The 14672-nt window shown below is 35.0% G+C and overlaps 1 protein-coding gene across 1 annotated transcript in view; it reads left to right on the top strand.

The window, feature by feature from the left end:
* Positions 1-14672, top strand: part of LOC144442863 (ATP-binding cassette sub-family C member 4-like) — a 37407-nt gene extending 22735 nt beyond the window's left edge. Inside the window, 19 exon segments of the mRNA XM_078132259.1 lie at positions 1251-1367; positions 2135-2224; positions 2873-3064; positions 3248-3429; positions 3823-3919; positions 4832-5051; positions 5987-6123; positions 6748-6858; positions 7390-7603; positions 8047-8126; positions 9026-9176; positions 9965-10195; positions 10676-10776; positions 11215-11248; positions 11251-11405; positions 12113-12268; positions 12705-12794; positions 13136-13308; positions 14004-14672. Coding sequence (XP_077988385.1) covers positions 1251-1367; positions 2135-2224; positions 2873-3064; positions 3248-3429; positions 3823-3919; positions 4832-5051; positions 5987-6123; positions 6748-6858; positions 7390-7603; positions 8047-8126; positions 9026-9176; positions 9965-10195; positions 10676-10776; positions 11215-11248; positions 11251-11405; positions 12113-12268; positions 12705-12794; positions 13136-13308; positions 14004-14361 — 2889 coding nt within the window. The 3' untranslated portion in view covers positions 14362-14672.

Raw genomic sequence — 14672 nt, 5'->3', positions numbered from 1 at the left:
AGTTTGGACTACTTGCCTCCACTGCAGGTGTTACCTACTGAAAGAGTTAATGCCATCACCAACCTTCTGTTAATACCAGGCTAGCAAATTAGAAAGGGTTTAACAAGCTGTACTGTACATCAGTGTGATCACATAACAGTCAAATTGAAAATTTATTTTAAAAAACAACTTATTCACTTGTATCATAGTTGGTCGTATCAATTGTATAGCAGATACGACCTTACTGCACTGATGTGATGGGTTATCAACATTTTCACTGTCAGTTGCAAAGCATATGTGATTCGAAAAATTTTAGTCTTCATATGAATAGGTTTGAAAATTAAGTAATTATCTGAACGTTAGCAAGGCAACAATTTGATGAAAATCTAATGTGGCAATCACTATAATAGCACATCTACATGGCACAGAAAATCCTACCTGAGGTAGAATTCAGGATAGTTTGAAGCCAGTGTAGATGCAAACGTGTCTTGAAACCGTCCTGACTTAGGACACTTTGAGAGGTTTCCTGAAACCCTCCTGACTTCGTCCTATGTACTGTGACCTTGATCCCATTGTAGAACTGAAAACATAAACAGATTTACACTTTTCTTGTGAATTTATTCTGTTGTTTAAGTTGATGATCATCATTTGCGTAAAATCAAAAAAAAAAGTGTGTCAAAATAATAACAAATTTTCATTACGTCACAATATCTACGGTATTTTGAGGAGTAGGTCATGTGACATCTACGCCATAACCTTCCTAGATGTAGACGCAAATCTATCCTACCTCAGGTAGGACTCGGAACTGCCTCAGGTAGAACGACCTATGTCTATATGGGGCTACTGATCGACAGAATAACAAAATCTAAATCGTAATGCAGGTAAATAAATAATTGAGTCATAATCATACATCAGATATTAACCATATAGACCATGACATGTTTCATGACTCCATTTCTTATTGATATTGCAAAGGTTTTGGTAAAGTATTCTGTGAAGCCAAAGCTTCAGAAAAAAATATAGCAGTTTGACGTTTGAAAAGTAACAGACATCAAATTTTCATGTATCTCTGTTCGCATAAATTTCATTTTACAGTTAAAAAACCAGTCACCCTGAAACAGTCATCTGTATCAACAAATATCTTACTTATGACTAAATGTTGAACCTGACAATGTTCTGTTGTGGGTTTCCTGACTTCACTTGTAATAATGTCATTCATTTCTCACTGATTATTAGATTATTTCTGAGTATCAACGTCATTGTTATTACAGAAATTCCTTTTACTTGATGAGTTGGATAAGTCAGCTGTTGGAAAGGATACTAATCTACGACCCAAAGCTAGTGATTGTGAAGTGAGTGCTCGTGACATCACAGGAAGCTGGGATACAGTGAGTAAACAGTCAATTCATCATATGATGTGTGAAAGTGTACAAGAAGTTGTTAAAATTCATTGAAACTTTAGTACAAACGATACATCCAGAAGGTAGTAAAAACACACGTTAGTTTGTTTCACATACAGTATAAACACTTCAAAATAAGACTACATACAACTTTTTATAAAAGTGAATGCATTACAATATGTTTTTATAACATAGATCTCCAAAGACACTGGTTAAATACTGTTCTAATGCCAATGTTGATAAAAAGATGTAATTATAAAACAAACATCATTTTTTTCAAAAGTTACCTTTCCATGAATTTTTGTAGACAGAATATGTGCATCAAAGAAAGAGTTTTAGAGTCATGTCATCAATTTTCATGTTACCCAAATGAACTGTTCATGCTCCTTTATATATTGAGACAATTGACGTATAAGGTCATGGTGATCACATGGTTAAATAGACTCGCTTGTAATCTGCATATTGTGAGTACAAATCTCACCACTGCTATTTGTGTCTGATAGTAGCACATTTGCCTACTCCCTAATTATCATATATGACCTTTCTGCTGATATCATTACATTTGACCTTGACCATCACTTTCAAGGTCAAATGTCTTAATCATCTTATGTGAAGTGAGAATGATTATTGTGTTAGTGTACGTATGATATATTTATTATGAAAGTAACTGATGTATTCATAGAGGTTGGGAAAAACAAATTGTGGTATGTCCATGTGAAATTCTCAATAACCCCATTTTTTACCATCTTTTCCAGAATCTTGATACCCCAACTTTGAAAGATATTAATTTTGAAGTAAAACCTGGACAACTAATGGCTGTCATTGGACCAGTCGGCTCAGGAAAGGTATGGTTTGACTTTATGATGATTGGTTGTGGTGTATGGTGGCAACACTTAATTTCTTTGACGCAAGGCAATGTAATAGCCATGGTGTCAAATGATATATGAAATGCATTCTTCTGACAATGATCAAATCAGAATGAACAATAAATAATTAATGATAAGATATATCATATATGATATATATCTTGCACATGTATACTTGCATGCCTACCTACCTTCACACACACACCCACACAAGCATACGTACATATGTAGTGTTTGCAGGCACGCACACACACACACGTACGTACGTACGTACATACATACATACATACATACATACATACATACATACATACATACATACATACATACATACATACATTCACACACACATCCCATACATAGATACATGCATAGATACATACATACATACATACATACATACATACATACATACATACATATACACATATATACATACATACATACATACATGCATGCATACATACATACATACACACATATGCAGGCGCGCGTGCGCATGTACGCAGGAACGTACGTACGTACGTACGTACATACATACCTACATATACACACACACACATACACACACACATACATACATACATACACACAAATTTACAATAATTAATCTCTTTCTTTCACAAGTCCTCCCTACTGATGGCATTACTTGGTGAGTTGCCTGTCAAGAATGGTATCCTAAAGGTCAAAGGTAAAGTGGCGTATTCTTCCCAGCAGCCTTGGGTATTCTCAGCTTCTGTCAGACAAAATATATTGTTTGGTATGGACTATGAGAAGAAGAAATATGACGAGGTTATCGAGATATGTGCACTGAAAAAGGTAAATTTATGAATTTTATGCATTAATAGACAAATTTTATATGTAGTGTTATTTCGCATATCATTTTCAAATTTATAAAGAAGTACTCAGAAATTGCAAGAGGCGTTGGTACTCTTGTTACAAGTTTAGTGTAGAACATTGCAATGTACCCACCATTAATATTCCATCTCCATCTACTATCAGGATATCCAAATTCTACCAGACGGAGACCTCACCATGGTTGGAGAACGAGGCGTGACCTTAAGTGGAGGTCAAAGAGCAAGGGTCAATCTAGCGAGAGCTGTATATTCAGATGCTGACATATATCTCCTTGATGATCCACTCAGTGCTGTAGACTCTGCAGTAGGAAGACATCTTTTCAACAAGTAAGATATTGTATCATGTAGAGAAAGATCATAGGTCAAGATCGCAAAGATGATGCCACAGGGAGCAGTGAGCATACGATTGATAGTTTCATTTTTATTGTAGTTTTTAGTCTCCAAAGGGGAACTATCACAATGGGCTCCATCAGTGACTGTCCATGCCCTCTTCCGTGTGTGTGTGTGTGTGTGTGTGTGTGTGTGTGTGTGTGTGCTTGTGTCATTTCTCTGACATGGAATATCCAATTTCATTCAAACCTGGCACAAATGTTATATATCATATGGGACACATACACATTACTTTATCTAAGCTTTATTTCATTGACCAGTGGCCCACAAAAATTGAGAGATCAAGGGTCAACTTCACACTAAAGTTGTCAATAACTCTTTGACTTTCAGATGTATTCTTGGTCACCTGTCCAGTAAACCCTGTATACTGGTAACTCATCAACTACAGTATCTGGCAGCTGCAGATGACATTCTTATATTGAAACAGGTATGTTGATTTGAATACAGTCATCAAGCATTTGTCTAGAGCAAAGAAGTAAATTTTAATTAAAAAAAAAAATTTAAAAAAAAGAAAAAGTAAATTAACATGAAGTTCAAGTAGTTAGAAACCAGGTTCCAGAGCTGTGTATTTATGCAACAACATTACTAATGTCATCATGTCACCACTAAGTAATGACATTAACTGGCTTTTTAGCAAATGTAATGATATCAAAAATTTGTCTTTTCCACAATGCAGTGACATTACAAGTTTGTGTATATATTATAATGTAATTACATCATTAGAGTGTGTAGCCAATGAAATGACATCACTGATTTGTGTAGCCCAGGCAATGACAACAGTTTAAGTAGCCAATGAAATGACATCATTGGTGTGTGTAGCTATAATGTAATTACGTCAGTGGAGTGTGTAGTCGATGAAATGACATCATTGGTGTGTGTAGCTATAATGTAATTACGTCAGTCAAGTGTGTAGTCAATGAAATGACATCACTGGTGTGTGTAGCCCAGGCAATGACATCATTAGGTTATGTAGCTAATGCAATAACATCACTGGTTTGTGTAGCGCATGGACAGGCAATGACATCATTGTGTACCCTGAGCAATGACATCACTAGTTCTGTTGAAATCATTTTTCACAGTCAAAGAGAGATTAGCTTATTTGCACATACTCCCCAGGGAGTTTAGGAAGTAAAGGGCCATTTTGCTGCTATAAAGCCATACCAGGGGTAATAATTGTAAAGCGCTTTGAGCACAAAGTGGGACAGTGCTATATAAAAACCAGCATTATTATTATTATTATTATTACATCATAGTTACTTGTATATGTACTCCAAGAATTATGAAGTCATTTATTATTTGTTTAAGTTAGTAATTCATCCATCGATTGATTATATTCCAGGGGGAAATGGCAGGTCATGGAACTTTTGATGAACTTCTTGCTGGTGGTGTGGATTTTGCATCTCTGCTGAAAAGAGACGAAGAAGAAAACCCTAAAAAAAGACCACTTTCTTCAATGGGGTCTTCCACAAATCTTATGAAGAAAGTTAATTCAGTTGTTAGTCTTTCAAACATTAGTGCTTCCATGCATTCTGTAGCCTCCATTGGTTCTGAACTGGTACGTTTATTATTTTACTGTTAACAAATCGTGTACCACTTCAAGCTGTAGTAAATGTTACTTGTACTTGCATTTTGTGTAGTGAGAAAATTAACCTAAAATTCATTGAAAATGAATACTAATGGTGGTCAAAAAGTGTAATTTATGCATTGTATTGCAATTTTAACAACAATATTTGAATCTCACAATTTTCACATCAGTGGTGGCATAGGGATAAGATAGGATTATTGTTTTGTTTAATATTGACTCTTTTGTATAATCATGCCAAAAGAAGTGTTTTTCTCACCTAAATTGTAATCCTTATCACATAAATACAACCAGTCTTCATTTATGTGAAAGCAAACTGGACAGATCAAAAACCTGAATCACCACTATTCTACCAAGCTATGTTCTAAGCTATGTTTACAATGACTCCTTTCTAACATTCCACGGTCACAATTTTAAGAATCAATATATACTTTCACTGGTCAGTGCACACATTAATTTACACAATGGAGGTTAACTACAGGGTTCAAAATTAACAGTACTCAGTCTACCAATTCTTGTCATAGGGCTACCATAATTACTGATTATGTGAAGATTTAAATGATGGAGGGTTTACGGTTTTAAGATCACACATATTTCCAATAGAGGAAATCTGTTTTCAGTTCAGGAATATGGAACTACTGCAGGGTCACAATCCTTGGGCTACCAATTTCAAAAATTGGTAGCCCACAAGGACTATCAAAGAAAAAAAGTTAAATTTCAAACCCTGAACTGCACATCAGTGGGCGGTAAGAGTCTGACATTCCAAATGTGTAAAAGTACAGTGTTTTAATTTTGATTTAATTTTATCAACAACGTTGACAATTGACCATTTGTGTAACTATGTTTTATTAAATATTACAGTTATACCAATACTTACAATTTGATTGTATTCATTGTCTGATTTCTAGCCAGCAGAGGCTGTTGCTAAGCAACAAGAAGAAGAAAAATCAGTCGGTAACGTAGGATGGAGTGTCTACAAATCGTACTTTAAAGCTGGGTGTAGTTTCTGTGGTTTTATAATGCTTGTAGTTGTCAATCTTATGGCACAGGTGAGTTGATGTCAACTGATACGTATAATCTGATTGGCTGTCATTATGAAAAACAGTGTTTGATTGGTCTAAAGTCTTTACAGTAGCCTATCAAAATTTTGTTTGATGAGTACAAGACCTGTCGGTGATTTACTAGTGATGTTTTTTAGCACATTCAAAAGTCCTACCATCCTCCTTACCTAAAAGAGAATTACCAAACACATCCCCAAAAGCAATACACTAAACATTTTACCATGCACAAATGTTTAAACAGAAAATATTGATTTTATACCTGATGTCACGACAACCTGTGTCTATGCCACTGGTTCTGCAAGCATAGTATAGTGAAAGTGAAACTGAAAACACCACATACACTAGTGCAAATACCAAAGTACCCAGAACTGAATTTATATTTTGTGGGATTCTGTTATTACAGTGTAACATATTAAATTGTCCAAAAATGCAGATTTTGACAAATATAACTGTCATGATATGTTGACATGTACATCAAATGATCACATGCTCATTTGCATACAGGAGGGCTATAATATTTTGGTATTGCCCTGCAGTGCAAAGACTAAGAGTATGAATGGACACTCATCACAGGAATATATATATTTATGTAATCATCATGTTTCTTCACAGGGAATGTTTGTGGCATCTGATCTGTGGTTATCACTATGGGCCAGCTCTGAAGAAAGTAAACATGCAGCCAGAGTAGCATTAGTTGCATTTCCTAACAGTACTAGTAACAAGGTAAAAAAGCACTCTACAAAGTCATGTGACAACTTGACCTTTGAACTCAATTATTAATCCCACAAGCCTTCATCAAACATGGCCGACAACAAATTTTCAAGAGCATTTTTTAAACATTTTTGAGACTTGACACCTGAAAAATTTAATTCTAGTTATTGTTCTCACCATAAGGCAGGGAAGCACTTCATAACTTTTACGTGGTCTGAAAATTGTTTTAGGGAAGTTTTACAAAGCTCTCAATCTCATGCTGTTCACTTCAAGCATTTAACATTATTAAAAACAAGTCAATTTTTTCCCATACCACACTGTTACTTTGAGTGAGCTGTAGCTCATTTGCATGACAATTATCAGTTGGAACCATTTTGCATAATTTGTCTCATATAGCGGTTGTACATTTTCATGAATGAATATAGTAAAGTTTTCAATTTTACAATATTATATGATTTTCACACAATGAATGATTTGTCTTAGCAAAACACAAACTAGAATAATACTTCTCTTTTTTTTCTTTTTTTTTCTTTTTTTTTACAGACATATACTGTTGAGGATGATGATGTGTTAAGTTTTGATACGAGAACAAATATCCTAATTTATACTGCCTTGGTTGTGGGCGTTTTAATTTTTGGACTCATCCGAGCCTTTTCTTTCTTCCATGTTTGTGTTACTGCCTCTAAAAACTTACATAACAGAATGTTTGCAGCTATCATCAGAGCACCTATCTACTTTTTTGATACAAATCCAGTTGGTAAGTTGAAGATTTCCAGTGACTCAAAAAATCTATAAAACATATTTTATAAAGTGCCTGAATGATGATGATAATGTAGCAGCAGCAGCAGCCAAATTTATGTAAGAACAGGTTAACCAGGAAACAACAAAACATCCAGTTACACCTTATTTGAAGTCACCCTTTCTGACATAAGATGATTTATGTATATATTCCTAAAAATGTGAATTGCTTTACACTACTTTATATGTTTTTTTATAGTCCAGAAAACACCTTTCCTGCTCTTGCCACAGAGGGACATCAGAACTATTTTTAAAGAGAATCCAGTCAGAAAGTAGATGTTGTCATAGCAACAGCTTTTCCTTCAAAATTCAAAACTTGAAATAAAATGTAACCTAAAACTGCATTAGCTGTGATAAATGTCATATGTTCATTTGTTTTTATTTTACTTTTTTCCGCAATAGGTCGTATTTTAAACAGATTTTCCAGAGATATAGGATTCATGGATGATCTATTGCCTTGGACTTTCTTTGACTTTTGTCAGGTATGACTTAGCAACATTTGAAACACTATTTGATATAATATGCATTCATGTACCTCAAAGATTTCTTCTCATTATCAGTATTTGTCATTGAAGAGTAGAGATCAAGTCTTGGGTCATCAGTCATGAAGATTACAAAGCCATATATGGTCAATTTACCACCATATAAAGGTCTCCAAATTAACATGATTTATTCACATTATCTTTATTTGTAATTGAGAGTACATGTTAAGTGTTTAGTCATCGGTGAAGGAGATCAGTAAACTTATCACCATATAAGGTCACCAAATTAACATAATTTATTCACATTATCTTTATTTGTAATTGAGAGTACATGTTAAGTGTTTAGTCATCAGTGAAGAAGATCAGTAAACTTATCACCATATAAGGTCACCAAATTAAAGTAATTAATTCACTTTATCTTTAATTGTAATTGAACGGATGAATGAAATTTATTTTACCAGATAACAAAAATATGCTACACTTTCAAAAAATGTTGAGAGTACTTGTCATGCTTTAGTCTACAGTGAAGGAGACCATATATGGTAAATTTATAACCATATAAGGTCACCCAATTAACATAATTTCGTCACATCATTTGTAATTGAGTGCATGTCACGCTTATATTCATTTGAAAGAAGTAATGGTCAACTTATCACTATCAAATGTCACCTAATTAACATAATTTATTCACATCCGTATTTGTCATTTGAAAGTAAACGTCAAGCCCTCTGTCATCAGTCTAGAAGAGTAATTACAATGAATTAGCAAAATTTATACACATCCAAAGATTTGATCTCAAATTGTTGTCAAAAATGAAGAAAATTATAAAATGCAAAGACATCATTTATGGTCAAACATTAGCATTAATATATTCACAATGTCTTCTTTGATAATTTCAGAGTGGGCTTTTAGCCCTAGGTATTATCATTGTAGCTGGTGTTATTAACCCATGGGTGTTTATCCCAACCGCACCGCTAGTATTGGTGTTTCTCTATCTCAGGAAATATTTTCTTGCGACATCAAGAGACATAAAAAGGCTGGAGGGAGTCAGTAAGTAGATTTCTGATATAAAGCATCATTATTGAAATAAAATAAGAACTGTTTTACTGAATTTTACCCTATGAGAAATACATTACACCTTACATGAAATGGTTCAATACTTATCCTTTAGTCAGAAATGTTACAATCTTACAAGCCAGGGCATTATTTCTCAGCCAAGGCTTCAAACAGGTATGAGTCATCCCATTGCTGCTAAGAGATCTTTGGTTTTATGCCATGTGATGTTACTATTTCAGTGTTTTTGTTAAGGGTGGTAAGTAGGTAAAATCTACCAGGGTTCCCATGTCATTTTACCTGTGTTCCCTAAACAAAATTACCATAGACTCTATGGATGAATCACTTCCATTTTTACCCCTTTCTCCCTTTCTGTTACTGGCGATCCCCAACCTTAGCCAGAACACTGCTATTTACACTGGATTTAAGTCCCCCAACCAGTGGTGTATAAAATAGACTTGTCAGCAAATAACAGATATACTACATGCAGATATGTTGTGGTCTTATTATAGGCCGTCATCTTCAGCTAGTAAAACAATAGAAAAATAAATCAAAAATAAGAACTTAAATTCAGTACATTTATACTTAAAAATGCAATTTATGAAATGATCAGCCATGAAGTACCACATCTGAACTGAAATTATTATCATAATATTTTTGATGCACTAAAAAATGCTGCTAAAAGTATCTTTAACAAAAGCTGATAAACTTGTGAAATGTGTAAAAAAAAATTCTTAATCCTGTTCACTTGTCAGATTACCATTTAACCTTTCTTTCACTTACAGCCCGTAGTCCAGTCTTTTCCCATTTATCAGCATCTCTACAAGGACTATGTACCATACGTGCTTTTAATGCAGAGACTATATTTACAAGAGAATTTGATTCTCACCAAGATCTGCACACAGAAGGATGGTTCCTCTTTTTGACAAGTAGTCGATGGTTTGCCATACGTATCGAGTTACTGTGTGCTTGTTTTGTGATGTCGGTAGCTTTCTGTTCTGTTTTTGCTGCAGAGAGTAAGTTAAATATATTAACAAATATTTTGAAATAATTATTACTTTTTTCATGTTGTACACGATTGTATCTTGTTATTACGATGAAGCAATCATTCTTTCCAACAGTGTGCAAACAATAAATGATGTCGTCAGCTCAAGAAAGATATAAAGAGCTGAATTACAACTAAACAACTTTGTGCACCTTTTGATAAGTAGCCGCCATTATGCAAATAAGTATACACTTGAGTTTCATATTCGATGAGTCAATTTTGCATATTTAATGAGGTGAGTTGGATTGAGTTGAGTTCACATATTGAATGAGTTAAATTTGCATATGAAATGAGTTCACTTTGCATATTGAATGAGTTGCAATTTTACAGAGATGATTATCAGTGTTAAATAAAGCAATCCCAGTAAAGAATGCAATTCAATATAATAGATTCTACAAATCTATGTGCCATTTGTCTAAGATATTTCATTTTTATGTTGTTGAATTATTAGGATTAAATGCTGGTTTAGTTGGGTTGTCATTAACGTACTCTCTGACATTGATGGGAATGTTCCAGTGGTGTGTCCGCCAAAGTGCTGAAGTTGAAAATCAGGTAAAAATGTACACAGACAATCAATCTCTCTCTTGATCTCTTGCTTGATCTTTATCTCGATCTTTCATTAGTTCACTCTCATTCTATCTTTTGTGTTCCATCTGTCTTTCATATGCTTGTGTTTGGCTCCCTCCCCCCCCCCCTCTCTCTCTCTCTCTCTCTCTCTCTCTCTCTCTCTCTCTCTCTCTCTCTCTCTCTCTCTCTCTCTCTCTCTCTCTCTCTCTCTCTCTCTCTCTCTCTCTCTCTCTCTCTCTCTCTCTCTCTCTCTCTCTCTCTCTCTCTCTCTCTCTCTCTCTCTCTCTTCTCGTTTACGTTATCTTTTGTCTCTATATTGTCTCTAAGCATGCTATTTCTTACTTTCTCATAAATACAGACATGTAACTTCTGATTTTATGAACACATCACAGATATTAAGTCAATTATTTTGCATCTTCACAGATGACATCTGTTGAAAGAGTACTGTCTTACAGTAACATCCCCCAGAACCTCCATTGGAAACAGATACCAAACCAGATCCATGGTGGCCAAAGCATGGTATAATTACCATGGAAGGGGCATACTTTAAGTATTCAGAAGATGCCCCATATGTACTTAAAAATGTCTATTTATGTATCAGAGCTCAGGAAAAAGTAAGTTCACTCATTCTTGCTTAATGTAGAAGAGACATCTCTGAATTGAGCAAGGTTATGCAATTATATACACATATATAAATCAAGGTTAATCTCATCCAAAGCAAATAAATCTTGAATTCCAGGTTTCAAAAGTGAAGAACAAAATTTATTATTTAAACCACATTATTACATATGTATCAGTGATTTCTTGCACCTTTGCACATACATTCTATTTCACTACAATACCAAAATCGTTATTGCATATCTGCATGCAAATGGTGGTCCGATCTTTCCCTCTCCTCACAAGCATGTGACCACACAGTATCATTTTTACAGAAATTTGCAATTTCAGATAAGCATATGTAATAATGATAACAGAAAGCCATGCCATGTGAGTTGCAGTGTGGATGTTCGGGCATTTGCACCCATGCTTGCTGTGTTTTCTGCTGCACTTTCACTCACTACACTTGTGAATGTAGTGCCACGGCGAACACTGCAAGTGCTTCTGCAAATAACCCGAATATGCCACACTTGCATTTCTTGTTGTTGGGTTATGTAATAGTATTGTTATGAGATTCAGTCTCAGAATACCATGTCTGAAGTAATCACTGCTTTCAACAACAATGCGAAAAATTCTATCCAGCTCTCAATGAAATGTACAAAATGCAAGTTGAATGTTCTCTTAATCATGTTATTTACCTCTAAAAATTATTGTTTCCTTTTAGGTTGGCATTGTGGGAAGAACAGGTGCTGGTAAAAGTTCACTAATTTCACTATTATTTCGTACATCTGAACCTCAAGGTGTCATAAAAATCGATGGTGTGGATATATGTGAAATAGGTTTACATGATTTGAGAAGTAAAATATCTATAATTCCACAGGTATGTAGAAAATAGAATAGTCTAATTTTACTGTAGATGCACATGAGAATAAGGCGACCAGATATCATTCTATTTTGGACCTCTAGCGTGAAGTGAAATGCTATTGCAAGTACCAAGAATTGTTGTTAAATTGTCTGTCTGTCTTTCTGTCTGTCTGTCTGTGTTATCATTTTCTGAAAACCAACTGGCTGAAATCAAAACAAAATTTGGTACACATACTTTCAAAAAGGACCCAAAATGATTCAGGATTTTTTTGAGGGATTATGCAAGGCAACTAGCATCCTTGTCGTAAAAATTATCTGGTCAGTTGATAGAGTGATATCCCCATGACAAAATGACATTGACATTTATTTGAGATTTGTTTGTCATTTATTGAGAAGTTAACGTTACATGCTGCAATAAGAAGTTAATATTTTCATTTTTTATCTGTAATTAGGATCCTGTTATGTTCACTGGAACACTACGTGAAAACTTGGATCCTTTTACTGAGCACACAGATGTAGACCTGTGGAAGGCTTTAGAACAGGTATGTGTAATTATTACATACATATACCTATAGTCATGCTGTATTTGTATACATAGTTATGGAGAAATAGCTCTATACCCATGCTGTGGTCATCTGAATCATACCCCAGCACAATTTGCTGTGAAGAAAATGTCAACATTCATTTGAACCAGAGTGGTGCTTCATTTGCATATCTGGTGCTTCATTTACATACCTGGCATCATTTCGTGTGTTTCCCCTTATGCTCCCTGGAGCTTCATTTGCATATATTTGCATGTTGTAAAGCAAAGAAAAGGATTGAGGAACAAACGGCAATTTAAAATAAACTATGTATGTTTGTATTCTGTGTATTCTGTCACCAGGTGCAATTAAGCAGTGCAATAGACGACTTACCTGGAGGACTAGAAACAGAGATTGCCGAGTCAGGAACAAATCTGAGTGTTGGTCAGAGACAGCTAGTGTGTCTAGCCAGAGCTATTCTACGAAATAATAAAATACTTATCATAGATGAAGCAACAGCTAATGTAGATCCGAGGTGAGTTAGCTGATGTTGACTGTCAATCGTTTGCTTCACTGTTTTATCCTTTTTGCATAGCAAACCAGGCCACATATTTCTGTAACATACTTCAAAACTTAGAGATAAAGTCATTCTCATTGTTCAGTTATGTAAGGTACTTGATGATGTATACTAAGTGTCAATCCAGCAAGGAAATTGATTGTGAGTATACTAGTATGTATTCTGTATTTATACTTTTGATATCCAGCCTTCAAATCATAGCAAGGGACAGGGAAGTAAAATGATACAACTAAATCAAGTTTATAACCCCAAGACTTTGCTATTTGACTTGACATACTGGCTTGTTCTGGGAAATAACATTTACAAGCCAGATAGACAACTCTCTGGACTTGGACTTTTCACATTAATTTGCTCTCATGGAAAGAGCTATTAAAGATAAATTGTTGATCAAGTATTTGTTGGCAACAACAGATGGATTTCATAAGAGTGATGAAGAGAACGTAAAATGGAAGAATATCAAAGATATGCCAGTTTCAACAAATTAATTTTGTACCACATAGAAATGATATCATACTAATCTTTTTGATAGTCTGTAAGGTATGCCATGTCAGAGCGCCCTCACCCTTTCACAGACCATTGAGGTCAACAGACATGGCTTATCTTGCAGTCTTTGAATCACTTAACTGATCCTGTTTCTTGTTTTGTGTTTACAGGACGGACATGCTAATTCAGAAGACGATACGTAGCCGATTCCAGCACTGTACAGTACTAACCATTGCCCATCGTCTTAACACTGTCATGGACTCAGATAGAATACTGGTATTAGACGAGGGACGTGTTGTGGAATTTGATGAGCCTCACCTGCTGCTACAGAACCCAAATGGACATTTATATAAATTTGTGCAACAGGTGGGAAAAAGTGAGGCAAATACGCTTCATGATGTTGCCATGGATATCTATCAAAAATCCCATCCAGAGGATAAAATCTGGATCCCAGATGCTCAGAGATCATATTTACAGAGGTTCATACCAACGGATGCTGAAGAGTTGTTACTGGAATCAACTGTTTAGAAAGTTCGCATCACTTTCAGTGAGGAAAGTGGAACCATTAATTAACAGGTGTACACTGAATGGAAAATTTGCATTCTAGGACCAACAACAGATTCCACTACAGAACCAAAATGTTGACAAATGACTTTTTGAACCAGTGATTGTTCATCAAAGAATTGGTGAACCATGGTGCTATTAGCCAATCAGATGTTAAGTATTATCATGGCTGATTTGAATCAGCCAATCAGCAAGTGATTTACATGAGAAGCTGCAGGTGACATGTCAGCCAATCAGCTACTGACTTTTATATTGACTTCGTCAGGGGCGCGTTC

The sequence above is a fragment of the Glandiceps talaboti genome, chromosome 11 (assembly GCF_964340395.1).
Source record: "Glandiceps talaboti chromosome 11, keGlaTala1.1, whole genome shotgun sequence".
Lineage (NCBI taxonomy): Eukaryota > Metazoa > Hemichordata > Enteropneusta > Spengelidae > Glandiceps > Glandiceps talaboti.
The sequence above is the reverse complement of the archived record's forward strand: the minus strand, read 5'-3'. Positions and strand labels throughout refer to the sequence as shown.